Source organism: Cucumis sativus, chromosome 3 (genome assembly GCF_000004075.3).
Source record: "Cucumis sativus cultivar 9930 chromosome 3, Cucumber_9930_V3, whole genome shotgun sequence".
NCBI classification, from domain to species: domain Eukaryota; kingdom Viridiplantae; phylum Streptophyta; class Magnoliopsida; order Cucurbitales; family Cucurbitaceae; genus Cucumis; species Cucumis sativus.
In genome coordinates, this window is record NC_026657.2 from 31,470,773 (window position 1) to 31,485,293 (window position 14,521).

The window sequence follows — 14,521 nt, forward strand, 5'->3', positions numbered from 1 at the left end:
AAAAATATTAAAATTAAATAAAAATTCTTAAAAAATAGTAGAATTATTTAGGAAGATTTTAACAAATGATATGATAGAAATTAAATTCTAACTTTATATTTGATCAAAATTTAAATTAAACCTGAAAAATAAAACAAACTCAAAAGTGATTTTGTTTTGCTCTTTCAAATTAAACATAAGATTTGATTTATTAAATGGAAAAAGTCCAAGGAATGAACGGGGTTTGAATGCAACGCATTACCCACAAAATCCCATTAATATTGAATATGAGAGGAAAAAACGTGAGAATATATGAATAGGGTCCCACTCAATGAACGGCCATGATTGTCTGTCTCAAATCTACGATTCCCCTGAATCCAATCCTGCCCGCACGTTGTGACAGCTCATGCTCCGTTGGAGTAAGCGGCGAGGGCCCACCTCCAACTCTTAACGTGGAGACCAATCATGTTGCTCGGTCATTCCACGTCATCGAGAGAAAGCGGGGCCCTGCTATGACTCCCCCAACATACGGTCTCTTTCCCCATGTTCTCAAACAGTTTTTTTCTTCTCTTCCTTGCTCTTCAATCATTGCCTCCTTCCCCAAATTACTCTTTTGCCCCCCTCTTCCTCTTTTCCCAACTTTTATCTTCATATTCTTACTTCTTTCTCTACATATTGTTAATGCCAATGGTTAATCATAATCCTAACTATAAATATCACTCGTTCATGATCTTAACAGCAACCACCTTTGTGTCAATTTCAAATGTAATTTGATTGAGCAATCACAATTTCTCGATTAGATAACATTTTTCGGTTACATAATTTGAGGTCGACTTCTCACATTTCATTACGATTACAAAATACTAATAAACAACTATAAACATAATTAATGAGATTTGTTTTTTGTTTATTACGTTTACTTTCTCGTAAATACAACGTTAGTATATTTTTCTAAAGAAAAAATAAATAGAGTTGGATTCTATGAAATTTAGTATGTATCTAGTCCTTTAATAAACTTTGGAAAAAAAATATTTTTTTTCTTTGGTAATGTTTTTATTTGGCGCATCAATTTCCTTTATTATTTTTTTAATTTAGTTTTTATTAGTGTATAAATTTCATAATTTTACTTTTTTTATCCTTGAGTTTTGAGTTTTAATTTCTACACGGGTTTTAAGATTTTATTTTGTTATTCCTAAGTTTTTATCCAACCCATTTTTTTTTTGTGTTTGTTGGGATAGGTTTTACTCAATCAACTAATAGAAAATTAACATGTGATTAAAATTGAGGGTTAATAAAAATATATAGATAAAAGTATAAAATCTTTAAATGTATAATCAAACTAAACTAGAAGTTTAACCGAAGTTGGATCATCTATCCTGTGTTGTAATTAAAAAAATCTTGTAGACTTTAAAATTAAACAAAATAAAAACTATATTTAAAACTCAATTATCAACAAAAATAAAAGAAATATATATTCCATTTTTGTTTTTATTAGAATGTTTTTAAGAATGAGATATGAGTTTGAAAAAAGAAAAATAAAAAATAAAAGAAGAATAACTTATGGAAATGATTAGATGTATTAACTATAAAAGTCAAATAGGTTTACTTTTACCCGTTACAAAACTAATTAACTAATTACCAATTAACTACTTTTGAATTTATTTCATTTTGTTTTTTAAACTAATATGTCAAATTTTGCAATATGTTAGGAACACAATTATACTTTTTATATAAGTTTGTACTATCAATTTCAATATTATTAAAAAAAGAATTGAAATCTTTTAATATATTTTAATACTAAGAAAAAAATTGATTAATTCCTAGATTTAAATTTTTTCTTAAATTATGGGACCAAATTTAAACTTGGCATTTATATAATAACTACTAAAAAATATTAAGAAAATATTTCATCCAAATAGCAACATAATTTAATTTAGTCCCTAAGTGTCCCTCTTGGAATTTCATTTAAAAAATAATAATAATTTTTTGAAAAATATGTGTATCCATCAAAATGTTTGAAATTTACAATCATTTAAAAGTTAAAAACTTTGGTATAGATCAAATCAATCAAATTGAAATGATTAAACTACTCATCGTCCTTAATCCTTGTAATTGGACACAAATTTCGAATAATACAATTATGAAATTAAGATACTAATTATGGTTAACAATGGATATCAAAATATAATTAATAGGGAATGCAAAAATAATAATAATGGTCCTTATTTCATGGAATTAAAAGATGTAACACATCCTTCTCCAAGTTGTAAAAGTCAATTAATGATGTGACTAAATGATTGAACCATAAAGCTAAACAAATATATAATCTCAATATATTTTCTTAATCAAAATGTAAAAATTTGTGCTTTAGTTTTACTCTTTTAACTATAAAAAGAAAAACGAGAAATACAACTCAATTAATGGTGGATCTAAAAATTTTGTTGACGAAGACTTTATTGTATTTCAGTAAAAATAATCTAAGAATCCGTTTGTTTTTACCATAAAGTATGGGTTTGACAGACTGATGATCGTGAAAGAATTTTTCTAAAAAAAATTGAGATTGAAGTTAGATATTACAAACTCTATATCAATTAAACTATGTTTGAAATTACAACTACAATAGAATTTTAATTTATAACATATTTGAATTTTAATTTATAACATATTTGAAATGAATTTCGTAAGTTTTATGGGATATAAAAATAAATCATTTATTGCATTTTCTAATTTTCAATCTATAGATAAAAGCTTACATTAGTAAATAAAATTTTATTTTCCTTTTTAACAACTATCAAACCTAAAATATAATTTTAAATCCATTCATTTCAAACAAAATAATTAATTTAAAATCATTTCTTCAACTTTGTTGAATCTAAAGGAAGGATGATAGAGTTAAGTTGGGTCCAAATTTGAGTATATATTTTAGAGAAAAATCAATGTCACTTATTGACTATAGCAATAAAACCATGGAGTTTAATAAGCCAATTCAAACATTATTGCATGGATAAGGTATTTATGACAACTTTAATCTCTATAGTATCATATTCATGTATACATTTGAAAAAATGGTCCCTAAACCTATTTTTGTAGTATTGAACGCTAACAAATCCTTTAGCTTTCATTTTGGTGTTTAATAAATCTACGATAATAAGTCTCAAACATATTTAAAAAAGAAATAATTAACTTATGTATTAGATAAGTTAATGTCTAATGATACTCTAAATCTAAAATTTTGCATCGATCTAGCATGTCTATATAAACTATCTTTTAAAAAAAATTATGTTAAGTCGGTTGATGCTTAGACTAAAATAAAATTGAAGATCTAGAGATTTATTAAAAACACAAACGAAAGTTTAAATATTTATTGCACGAAAAGTTCAAAGACTCATTAGACACTTTAAAATTCACATACAAGTTTAAAGATTTTCATTATATGCCACCTTTTGGTAGGGTTAAAATGCGTCATTTGAATTAGAAAACTAACCATATGCATAGAATGTTACAAGTAATATTATCTTGAATTCATTTCTTTATGTAATTTTCCACGCAAAAAAAGAAAGAAAGAAAGAAAATAGGATATGTGTTTGAACTAAATAAGACATTGAATAAATGTCCTAAACTAAATTAATTCTTCAAATTATGAAATAACGACTAATCAAATTTTTATTTATTTTCGTTTTAACATCATATATTCAAGTAAACTACTATTAAAGAGATTGTTTCCAAAACCCTTTTTCCAAATAGTTTCTTGAATGTGTGTGTCTTTATAAATATTTTGGAATGAGAAAATTTGAAGATGTAAAGAGATATTGTTTTGAGAGATTAGAAGTATTTTTAGTGAAGTGGGAAAAGGGCTTTTGAGAAGCAATTAGTAACAAAAGTAGAATGATCCTAAAAGGTTAGGTACTTAAAAAAGTAATCCATTGATGAAATGTTGTTGAAAGCAGCTGCTAAACCACTTGTGAAAAATTTCACCCTCATGATCAAAAAATTCAAAAGGATTCATTAAATTTGGATAAACTTTATAGAAAACAAAGTGGCTTTTTGGTCATTTTGGAACTTCTCATTCATTCATCTATCCATTTAGAGAGAGAGAGGGAGAGATGAAGATGATGAAGAAGAAAAATCCTTTCTTTAGTTTTGCAGTACCAACTTTTCTCTTCACTCTCTCTTTCTCTCTCATCACACACACCAACCTTCTGTAGCTTTCATGGTGAATTCTCTCAAGCACTAAAAACCATTCTACTGCTTCTAATCTACACCGCTTTTGATCTGCTTTTAGACTCTTGCTCTGTTTTCAGTTTCCCAGGTCTTCTACTTCAATTCAATCACTATCCTCATACTGTTTATACAATTCTCTGATCTTTATTGGAATTTGAGTCTCTGTTCTTTGCTTCTTCTTTTGTTTAAATTCAAGATATTTTTTAAAATCCCCACAACCCAATTTGTATTGGGACGGTTGCATATTGATTTTGTAAGTTTTTGTGCTCCTTTTCAAGTGAATTGGATTCTGGGTTTTTGTTTTTTCTTGAAAATTTGTTGATATTCTGCTCCTGTTGGGGTTAATTCAGTGCATGGATAGATGGGTTTTGTGTTTCTTGATATGGGTTTTTTGTAAAATTGTCATTTCTACTCGCCTCTTCAATGCCCTCCTCCTGTTTGATGAAAGTCCGCACCGAATAATTGTTTTTTGAATCCCCTGTTTGGTTGTGATTAAAGATGTCAGAATCATAGGTGTGGAGAGACAAGTGTATCCTAGCGTAAATATTTGCACATGGAGGCTAAATTGTTTTCTTTCTATGGTTTGAGGCTTTGAATCATGTCGGACATGGTAATTTAGAGCTTTTTGGGCTGTCTCTTTTGGAATGTACTGCCGTCACCGTAGAGGTTGATAAGATGGGGATGCTTTTTCATTTTAGAAGTATGTGTTTTTGGGGTAATTTGTCTCAATGCTTTTTACACATCGAAGGGTCATTCACTCGTCTCGTATTCATCAATCGGTGTCAATTCGACCTTTGGAAGTTGTATGTGACTCTGTTACACCACTGAAAAGATGAATGGCATGACATGTTGAGAGATCTGTGATCTTTGATATATTCTGCAAGCCTCATTCACGTTCAACCTATAGCTTGTTTTTTTTCTCTTTTGAAGCTAGTGTAAGAGTTGCAATACTTTATACATTGACCTATAGGCAGCACAATACTTAGTTATTTATTGGTTTTTCTTTTTCCACCTCTGTATTGATGTATAAGCCAAATTTGATCAGAGTCCAACTTGATTTTCTTTTATTGGATTTTCACAACTGATGTGATGTTGCTAATGTTAATAATCTTTTCATTTGTCAGGTGATGGAATCTGAAAATGGAGTTAATGTGGAGGATGAGAGTTGTGCAGTTGAGACACCACAACTGAATAATTCAGTTGTGGATTTGACAAAAGAGGGTGAGAATGGTGACAGTGTTCAACAAGCTCCCACTCGGAAAGAGATTTCGGAACCAGTGGCAGAATCTGAAAACCATAGTTCTTCCAAAAATAAGATACAAGCCTCTATAACTGTTCCCAAGAGTAAAAATGTAAAAGCTTCAAAGGTACAGTCATTGTGCTGTTCTGTCATTAATAGATTATCATATATGAATGGGTTATGAGACTCTTTGGATCTATCTTTTTTCCTAATGAATTTGTAGTTCACTCCAGGAACCTGGAACAGCAGTAGGTTCTTCAAAGAACAACAAACTGGCTAAGGAGAAACCAACCTTAACAGGCTTTGCCCAGTCTCCTCGACCAAACAGGCGAGTTCTTTCTCAGAGCCTCTCGTTTCCTGCAAGAGGCGCTAGTACTGATGTCATGGACAAGAGCATTGACAAATATCCGGTTAAAACAGTCGCCAAGCGCACAGGGGAAAACGGTACTAAATCGAGGTCCCAAATTTCAGAGGATTCTCAGTTGAAGAATTCAAGCAAGAATGTATTGAACAGAGTGATATCGAAGGGTGTAAACAAGAACACTGGTAGTAATGCACACAGATCTTCATTGGCATCAATTTCGGGCAATCACTCCTCCATTGTAAATATTACTTTCTCATATCTTTTCCTTGCAAATTACTCCTGCTTCTCCAGCTTATTTTAACTAATTATTTCATAATTTTCTTTCTAACCAGCCTGTGAAAAACACCTCGGTGAATGCAACGAGCGATTCTCCACCGTCTGAATCAGCTCTGTAAGCAAATAATTTCCCTTGTGTTAATCTGCCTCTTTTACTACCAAAGAGGTGCTCAATTAACATTCAATTGTGTTTTGTGCATTTCCAGATCTGTGGAACAGAAAGCAAAACCAGAAAAAACAACATTCGCCCCTAAAGAGGATGACGATGCTCACTCCACTTCCTCGTATGGTTCTCGTCCTTGAGGCTGCTATTAATAGTTTCTTTTTTCTGTTTTTATAGTGTGTTAGTAAATACTGAGGTCGTGTTTTTGTATTGTCACCAGAGGTGCCACTCCACGTGGAAGGAGAAACAGTTGTCCTGGTTTTGCTTTCCGGTTAGATGAACGTGCTGAAAAGAGGAAGGAGGTTTGAATGGACATATATGTTTTATTCATTGCTCGTATGTACATTATTTTAGATGCAGAAAACATTACGTTTTCTGTCTTTCAATGGCAGTTCTTTTTGAAGCTAGAAGAGAAAATCCAGGCGAAGGAAGTGGAGAAAACTAATCTGCAGGTTAAATCTAAGGTATTGAAGATTCCACATTTTGAACCATAATGGCAATTCTTTCATTCCCCGCTCATCCTTCCCGCCCTTGGACCACTCCCACCATTTCCTATCGTACTTCTTTTACCAAAACTCATTTTCTGCCTCCAATATCTTGCAGGAAAGTCAGCAAGCAGAGATTAAGCAACTGAGAAAGAGTATGACATTTAAAGCAACACCAATGCCAAATTTCTACAAGGAACCTCTTCCAAAGCCTGAACTAAAGAAGGTTATTGACTTATTTGTTGATACTATCAGACTGAGTTACTGAAGGGTCATTTCTTTGAGAGAAGAAAAACAAAAGTATCAAAATTTAAAATAAATAAATAAATAAATGCTAAGGCGGTTTGAGTTCTTGATTTTATTGTGACTAGTTATTGAAAATGGATTGTTTGCTCTTTTACTGAAAATTTATGGTTCATCTGCTTTTCTCAGTGGCATTCTGATTGAACTCCGTTTGATATAAGCATATGCTTGTGCTTCTCTCTGTGCCTTGTGATCCATTATATAAACGATATTTTGCATTAATTTGCACAGATACCAACCACTCGTCCAGTATCGCCAAAGCTCGGTAGAAATAAAAACTCAACTGCTGAAGCAGGCACATCTGTTCACAGTCCACGTCAAAACGGCGAACCAAGCAATTCACCAAAAGCATTTCGACCTAAATCCGATAAAGAGGCCACTATTTTGAAAAAACCAGCTAAAAAGCCCCAAACCAAACTCCATCCAAACGAAGCTACAGCATCTAAAACTGAAGGAGCTGCCATCAAGCCAAAACCAAAGACTAACAAACCCGAAAGACACCACCCAAAACCCGACGCTGTAGAGACTACGAAACAGCAGGAGGACCAACCAGTTGACCGTCCTGAATCAAATGACAGTGGGGACGTGAACACTGGATTGGATCCTCCCAACAACGAGGGACCAACAACTACAACCTCTCCAGAGATCATGGCACCTGAAATAGCAGTTGGAGGCTAAACACAAACACAGTTCTCACTTCCAAGACATCATGTTTAGAAGGTTTGAAAATTTTTATGGTAAGTATTTGTGAATAGAATGTTTGTCAGTTTTCATTGTCAAATTTATAAATTTGGTGTCTACAAGTCAACATAAGTATTTGTTCTCTCCATTTGTTTTTTTGCTTCTCTTTTATCTTACAAGTGTTTATTAGGTATATATATATATAATACACACATTATATATATCTCATTTTATTCATGTATTAGAACTTCCTGTACAATTTATATGCACTTCATAGATGTTCTTTATTAATTGATTGCATTTATAGTATGTGTTATGTAGCTAATGATTTGTAATGAAGAGGCAAGAAGTTCCCTTTGTCTTTTCTCTTTTCTGAATAAGAAGTCAAGAAGTTCTTAGCCCTTTGTTTGAAGGTCCACAAGGACATGATGTCTTTGAATGAAATGCCATGTTTGGTTTTGGGTTTTCCATTTTTCAGAGTAGAAAATTTAAGTTCGAAATAGAGTATGGAAATTTGAACTTTCCTGCAGTATGGTAGTTAGATTACAAGTTTATTCCTGAAACTTTCAATGTTAAATACAATGAGTTTTTGAGCTTTAGAATGTAATAAATAAGTTGTAAGTTCACTTTATGCCCTAGGTTTAGTGGGTAGTTTTTAATTCAGTCCCTTATACATTAACATTTTTCAGTTTAGTACCTTATCATTAGTATATTTTAAATTTGGTTGATGATAAATTATTTGAACAAAGATGGATGAATTAGAGAAAATTTAGAGAAAGCAGTCAACTAAATAAACAAAACTCGAAATTTATACCAATCGCTCTTAAATTTGTAGAAAGGATTAGCTTTCTTTTGGCTTGCTTTGATAAGCATTTATTTTTTTACAATTAAGCTTATAAATGGTTTAAAGTATTTCATGTAAGCTTATTATTGTTCAATGTTATTATTAGCTAACAGAGGTGTTAAATTAGAAATTATTAAAACATAGAAAATTAAATTGAGTATTTTTTAGTACAAACTGGGGAGATTTGAACTTGAGATTGTCCTGAGGACATAAAGATAATAGTTATATTGAAATAATAAGAACCTGATGAAATGCATAAAAGTTAGATACTATAACACGACTCATTTTGAATAATTTTGGAAGTCCAATGGCTCCTTAAATTTTCATTTTAGAAAAATGAATTCAAAACTTGATTTCACCATTCAAAACTAAAAAAAGTGAAAAACCGAGCTGAGTATGAGATATATTTATAAATTAGTTAACCATCATTCAAATAGTTTGAATTCTCTTATTCAAGTTAGTTAAGTTTTGAAAAAGATATATACATTAAAAAAAAACAACGTAACTAATTCGACGGAACCGTACACCACATACTATTTATTGAATTATAACTTGCTAATACAAAGGTAAACATGAGTTCTCAATTACTCTCGTGTGGATTAGTGTACTAGTTTATTATCAAATCAATAGATAGTATTAGCGGGTATAACAAAAGACAAAATAATTTGTAGATATATCAAAATTTAGCTCAACTCTTTCGAAGTCTATCAACGATATATAGTAAATCAATAATAAATTTTGTTATTACTTCAAAAAAAAAAAATGTTACTATGTACTTAAATATTAACCTTAGAAATCTTAGAAATGTTATCAATCAACCATTACAATCACTCAAAAATTCAATATTACATAACCTTAGCCTTTCTTTTATTAATCTGTATGTAAATTCGATATTAATCCTTTAAAATATTAATTTTACTCATATAGTTCTAAAGTTTTCAAATATCTAATGAGTCTTTATATTAACTTTTGCATGTGTTAACAGTGAGCATAGCATAGCATCCAACCAAATAAGGCAAGTACAAACATTGCAATGAACACAATAATTACTTATTAAAAGAAAAATAGTCAAATTGGTTTTTTTATATATATATATATTATTGTTATTATTAAAAACACTATGAATTAGATTAAACCATTCAGAAGTTAATATACTAAAATAAAGATTTAACTTTCAAAATCATACTTGAGAATACATAATACAAATGATATTTTATTTAAAATTAAAATACTCTCTATAAGGAAATTAAATGAGGTGTGTGTGTCTATATTATATATTAAATGTTGTCCACACTTCACCAGCTATTTTGGTTAACATAAACTAGTGGTTGACTTATATATATATATATAAGCAAAAAAGAATTAAAATGCAATTTCACAAAAGAGAAGAAAGAAAGAATAATTGGGGAGAGATAGCGAAGGGAAAGTGAGAGTCCCAAAAACACAGCTGTTTTAGAAAGACAAGGATTTGTGGGCTCTCTCTCTCTCTCTCTCACTAACCCCAACTCACAACCTAATTTCTTTGTCCTTTTTCTCCTTCTTTTTCCTTTTTCTTTTTCTTTTATTTATATTTCTAAACAAATAATAATAATAATAATAATTTAAAAAACAAAATATACTTTTAATGTCTATTTGGTTTCTCAAACACTCAAATCTTTGATGTTTGAGAAATAATATAGTTCTTAAGGTTACTTTGAATGAATGTATGTTAGTTGGCAAAGAGTGATATGATGTGGTGGTTAAATGATGGATTAGTGAACTGATTTGGCTTTCTTTGCGTTAATCTAAAATTAATTTTTATAATGAAGTGGACCTATAATTATCTTTCCCTTTCTTCACCATCTTCTTCACACCATAGCTGTTATTGCCAAACCCAAAAAGATTAAACACGTTCCTTGTAAAGATGGAGTTTTCTAAAGTTTGTGGTGTCAATTTGTTTTCGGGTAGCTGGCTGTGTGTATTTAAGATCATTGTTTGACGGCCACTATATTTTTATCATTAGTCTCTGAACCATTTAGAATCATTTCTCAATCGAATAGGCATCAACTTCAAACTAACTACCATAAATACTTTGCACTTTCCTTGTTAAAATATCCAATTAAATGTTTCTTAATTCAAAATTAAAAAAAAAAAAAGAACAATTTCCATTGATTAATTTCATAATTTGAAATTAGGAAAATGCAAAATATTGGTAAAAAGAGGAAGGGGGAGACACAAGAAAGTTTTTTACAATCATATTTTCAATGCATACATTGGCAGTGAGAATCAAACATGCATAAATAATAATGGACAGAAAAATATTAACCTCAAAGATATAAAAATTAACCAAAAAATAATATATGTAATTACAGTGTATTCCTAATAATGTAAAAAAAAAAAAAAAGAAACTCAAATTATCCTCTGCGGATTTTCTCGAGAAAATTTCTACATTTTCTTGCTCCCCAATCATCTTTACACACACAGCCCCATTTTATAGCTGCACCAAGTAAAAATATATAAGGGACTAAAAATCGAAACTTTTTTAAACAATACCGACTAAATTGCAAAAGCAACAAACTAAACTTACCACCCGTGTAAATGTTTATCATTTTGACTTTTATTTTTTGATTCTTTCTTTTTTTTTTTTTAAGAAACGAAGAATATGAATTGTTATCAAACATATTCTTGATTCTAATTTTCAAAAAATAGGGAATGGAAAACAAACAATAAACAAGAAATGGGAACGTTATCAACGGACCCTAAATTTTTCATAGGCATGAAGAGAAATGAGAGTCCTGTCCAACTGCTCCGAGCATGGTACATGTAAGTTCCATCAACTTCCCTGTCATAATTTGATAGAATAAAAAATGTTAAGCTTTTGTTACAATTTCGTCCGCTCGATGATGATGATCGAGTTGGAATAACAGTAAAAGATCAATGGATTCTTAATTGTAAAGTTTCTAACAATTCAAAAGTCAACTAAAGAATATATAAGAAGAAATGTGAATTCAATAATCATTTGGGGAAAGGAATAAGAACAATGTTATACAGGCTGTTGTAAGCTAATAATATTTGGGTGGTGGGGAAAGAAGAATGTGAACTGTCTCTAAAACTTCTTGTGATATTTGGAATGTGATGACAAAACCCAACTAATCAAAAGAATTCAAATAATTGAATTTCATTCCCAAATCCCAACTCAACACGTTCGTATTTAGTTTATGATCATGTTGTAGCCACCATAGTTTGAATTAATACTGATTTGGAACATAGTTATATTACAACCTATCAAACCGATCACGTTCAAGTAAGGTGGTAATCTCATTCAATGAATCCCCCATCTATTTGGCTAACAAAAGTCATGGACAACTTCACCGTAGTTCAAACACATGATGGGTTCATCACTTTTCTAGACAACCTATACCTGTCTAAACAGTAAATCTCATTCCATATTAGAACTCGACACAATTATTCAATCTATCGACCAGGTTCGGTTCAGGTAAGGTCGTAATCTCACTAGATTACTCCATCTATTTGGCTAACAAAACTTATGAACAACTTCACCTTAACACCACTAAATAATTTGGTCCAAAAATTAAATCATCCCACAATACTACTCAGCAGAGATCTAATAAGAAATTCAACATCATCACACAACTAGGAATAGAAAAAAACACTAAGAACTCATAAGATCAAGTGTTCATCAGTTCTAATATCAAACTATATTTCTCTAATGAACCAGAGATTAAAGAGCAAAGGAAAAACGAATATACCTCTTCTTGGTTTAGTGGCAACTTTAAGAGCTGAATTTGATTTCTTCTCTGGAGCTTTATCCTCCTCCAATGGAAACAGAACTCCATCAATCCCCTGCACAGATATCCGACCATCGGTGTATATATCAGGATCAAACAGATAAGCAGACCCTTCTCCTTGTCCGAATTTCACCGACCCGTCAGCCTCCTGGGCCATGACAGCGTGTGGAAGCCGGAGAGTTTGGTATCGAACTTTCCCGAATCGCCTAACTGCATTGTACATACTCTCCTCCGTTTGGTACTCTGGGATTACATGGTAGTATATGATCTGCTCCGGTGCCCCTGGTTCACTCAGTTGATCGGTTGTAAGCTTCGCCATAGCTTCGTCGTTCGGAGCGAGAACTGTAAGAACATATCCCTCAGAGACTAATCTCCCCATCTCTGTAGCTAGAGATGTCAAATTGACTAAAATGTCAGCCATCTCGTTGTAGCCGCCGTAATGCAGCAGCGTTTGAATGAAATCCTTCACCTGCCGCTCACCGTCGAAGTGGTGGTGGGGGCCTCCGGGGCCGGGAGCAGGCGCCGGAGCGATAGATGGGCCTGGAGCTAAAGCGTCGTAGATTGGCAAAACAGGAGACGTTCCGACAGGGACTGGTGGAGCTGGCTTCTTCAACCGGTGAGTTCGTGGGTCGACTTCCGGTGCACCTTCCGGCAAAACAGCGGAAATCGACTGTAAATTTCTCCGACGGTTGAAATCTTCTTGGACAGAACGTGGAATCAACAACCGTTCGATTCCATGGATCACACCATCAGGACGAACAACATCATCGGGACGAACAATCTCAGCTGAATCAACGATTATCTTACCAGAATCAGAATTCTTCAGATTCAAATGGGAATCCCCCAATGTCCGATGACGAACCAGAGAAGAAGAACGTTCCTGATTAAACCCAACCCTTTCAGGAACGATGTGGGACATCAAAAGAGTTTGAAGCGATTTCAAATTCCGTGGCTCAAGAAGGAATCTCTTAAACTCAGGATCCAACTCCCGCTCCAGAGCTTCATTCCTGGGTGCAAAAATGGTGAGATTGTGTTTCCCAACAGCGTCCTCAAGGGTTTGAAGCAAGAGGGCTTTCTCAACAAGCTCCGCAAGTTCAGTGTAGTGTGAATCAAGAAGAGCAACGAGGATGGAGTTGGAATTGATTTGAGAAGAAGCAGCGGTGGAGGTGGAGGAAGGAGATTTTGGAAGTGGGTTACGGCGTAGGGCAGCGGAGGAGAAGGGAGGAAGGGAGAAAAGGGTGAGAAAGAGGAAAAAGAGAGAAACGCCATGGGAGGGGGAATCCATGGCGGAGAGGAGAGAGAGGAAGAATGATGAAATGAGCAATGGAGAAAAAACCGGGAAAATATTGGGGAGAGGAAAAGGCGTGGGTGTCGGTGAAGGAGGGAAGGGGGAGTGGGGACAGAGAGGGAAGTGAAGGAAGAGAGAGTAATAATGGAGGAAAAGAGAGAAAGAGGAGAGAGATAGAGGAGGAAGCTGAAGGAAGAAGAAGACTTTTTAGGGCAAATTAGTGAAACAGGACAGCCTGGCCTTTACGGACCCACACGGCAACGACAGTGACAGACAGTGCCTCTCAGCTCTTTCGGCGCCGCGCCGCGCCGCGCCGATTACTCTCCACTTTTTTTCTTTCATCTTTTATGATTTTTGGAAATAATTTTATATAGTGAATTTAATTATATATTCTTAAACATTTAGATCCCAAAATTCAAACATTTTAGTTTATAACTAAGATACCATTGGAATGACTCGTGGAGATAATTTGTAAATGATTTTCCATTTGTGCAAATAAAAATAACTTTTTAGTTAATAATTTTTTTTTTAAAACTTGAGATCTTTTGTTTTTTAAAACAAGTGATTTTGTGAATTCTTAAAATTTATAATTTTTCTATTAGGATAGATATTTTTATATTTTTATATTTATATATATGCTATCAGTGTTATTAACATGTTGGATAACTATTAAATTAAATTTCAACGTGAGTTTAAATTTCATTTCGTTTCTAAATCTCAAATTCCTATTTTTGTCAAAAGAAAATAATTGGAGCGAATAATTTTTAGAACATTTTAAAATATTTTCTTTGGTCAAATATTAAAAAATAAATAAATAATAAAAGTGGGGTCAAATTAGAAAGAAAAAAAAAGAAACTAGAAATAAAATATAAATAAAGAGGATCTGGAA

The 14,521-nt window shown here is 32.3% G+C and overlaps 2 protein-coding genes across 5 annotated transcripts; one reads left to right on the forward strand and one right to left on the reverse strand.

Moving 5' to 3' along the window:
- Positions 1 to 4,019: 4,019 nt before the first annotated feature.
- On the forward strand, positions 4,020 to 8,113 carry LOC101211881 (protein WVD2-like 4). 4 transcript variants are annotated; one of them, XM_011653745.2, is made up of 9 exons: positions 4,020 to 4,288; positions 5,325 to 5,567; positions 5,674 to 6,042; positions 6,137 to 6,195; positions 6,287 to 6,364; positions 6,464 to 6,545; positions 6,636 to 6,707; positions 6,847 to 6,954; positions 7,263 to 8,113. In XM_011653745.2, the coding sequence occupies exons 2-9, from the start codon at positions 5,328 to 5,330 to the stop codon at positions 7,707 to 7,709; spliced, it is 1,455 nt and encodes a 484-aa protein (XP_011652047.1). In that variant the 5' UTR covers positions 4,020 to 4,288; positions 5,325 to 5,327; the 3' UTR covers positions 7,710 to 8,113. The 4 variants fall into 4 exon arrangements, with proteins under 4 accessions (XP_011652047.1, XP_004136531.1, XP_011652048.1 ...); XM_004136483.3 differs by having other exon boundaries at positions 4,042 to 4,192; XM_011653746.2 differs by having other exon boundaries at positions 4,068 to 4,453.
- A 2,650-nt stretch (positions 8,114 to 10,763) lies between these two features.
- Positions 10,764 to 13,829, reverse strand: LOC101212126 (fasciclin-like arabinogalactan protein 15). Its single transcript, XM_004136484.3, has 3 exons — positions 12,306 to 13,829; positions 11,294 to 11,377; positions 10,764 to 11,032 (listed from the first exon to the last, which is right to left on the reverse strand). The coding sequence occupies exons 1-2, from the start codon at positions 13,627 to 13,629 to the stop codon at positions 11,304 to 11,306; spliced, it is 1,398 nt and encodes a 465-aa protein (XP_004136532.1). The 5' UTR covers positions 13,630 to 13,829; the 3' UTR covers positions 10,764 to 11,032; positions 11,294 to 11,303.
- Positions 13,830 to 14,521: the final 692 nt, after the last annotated feature.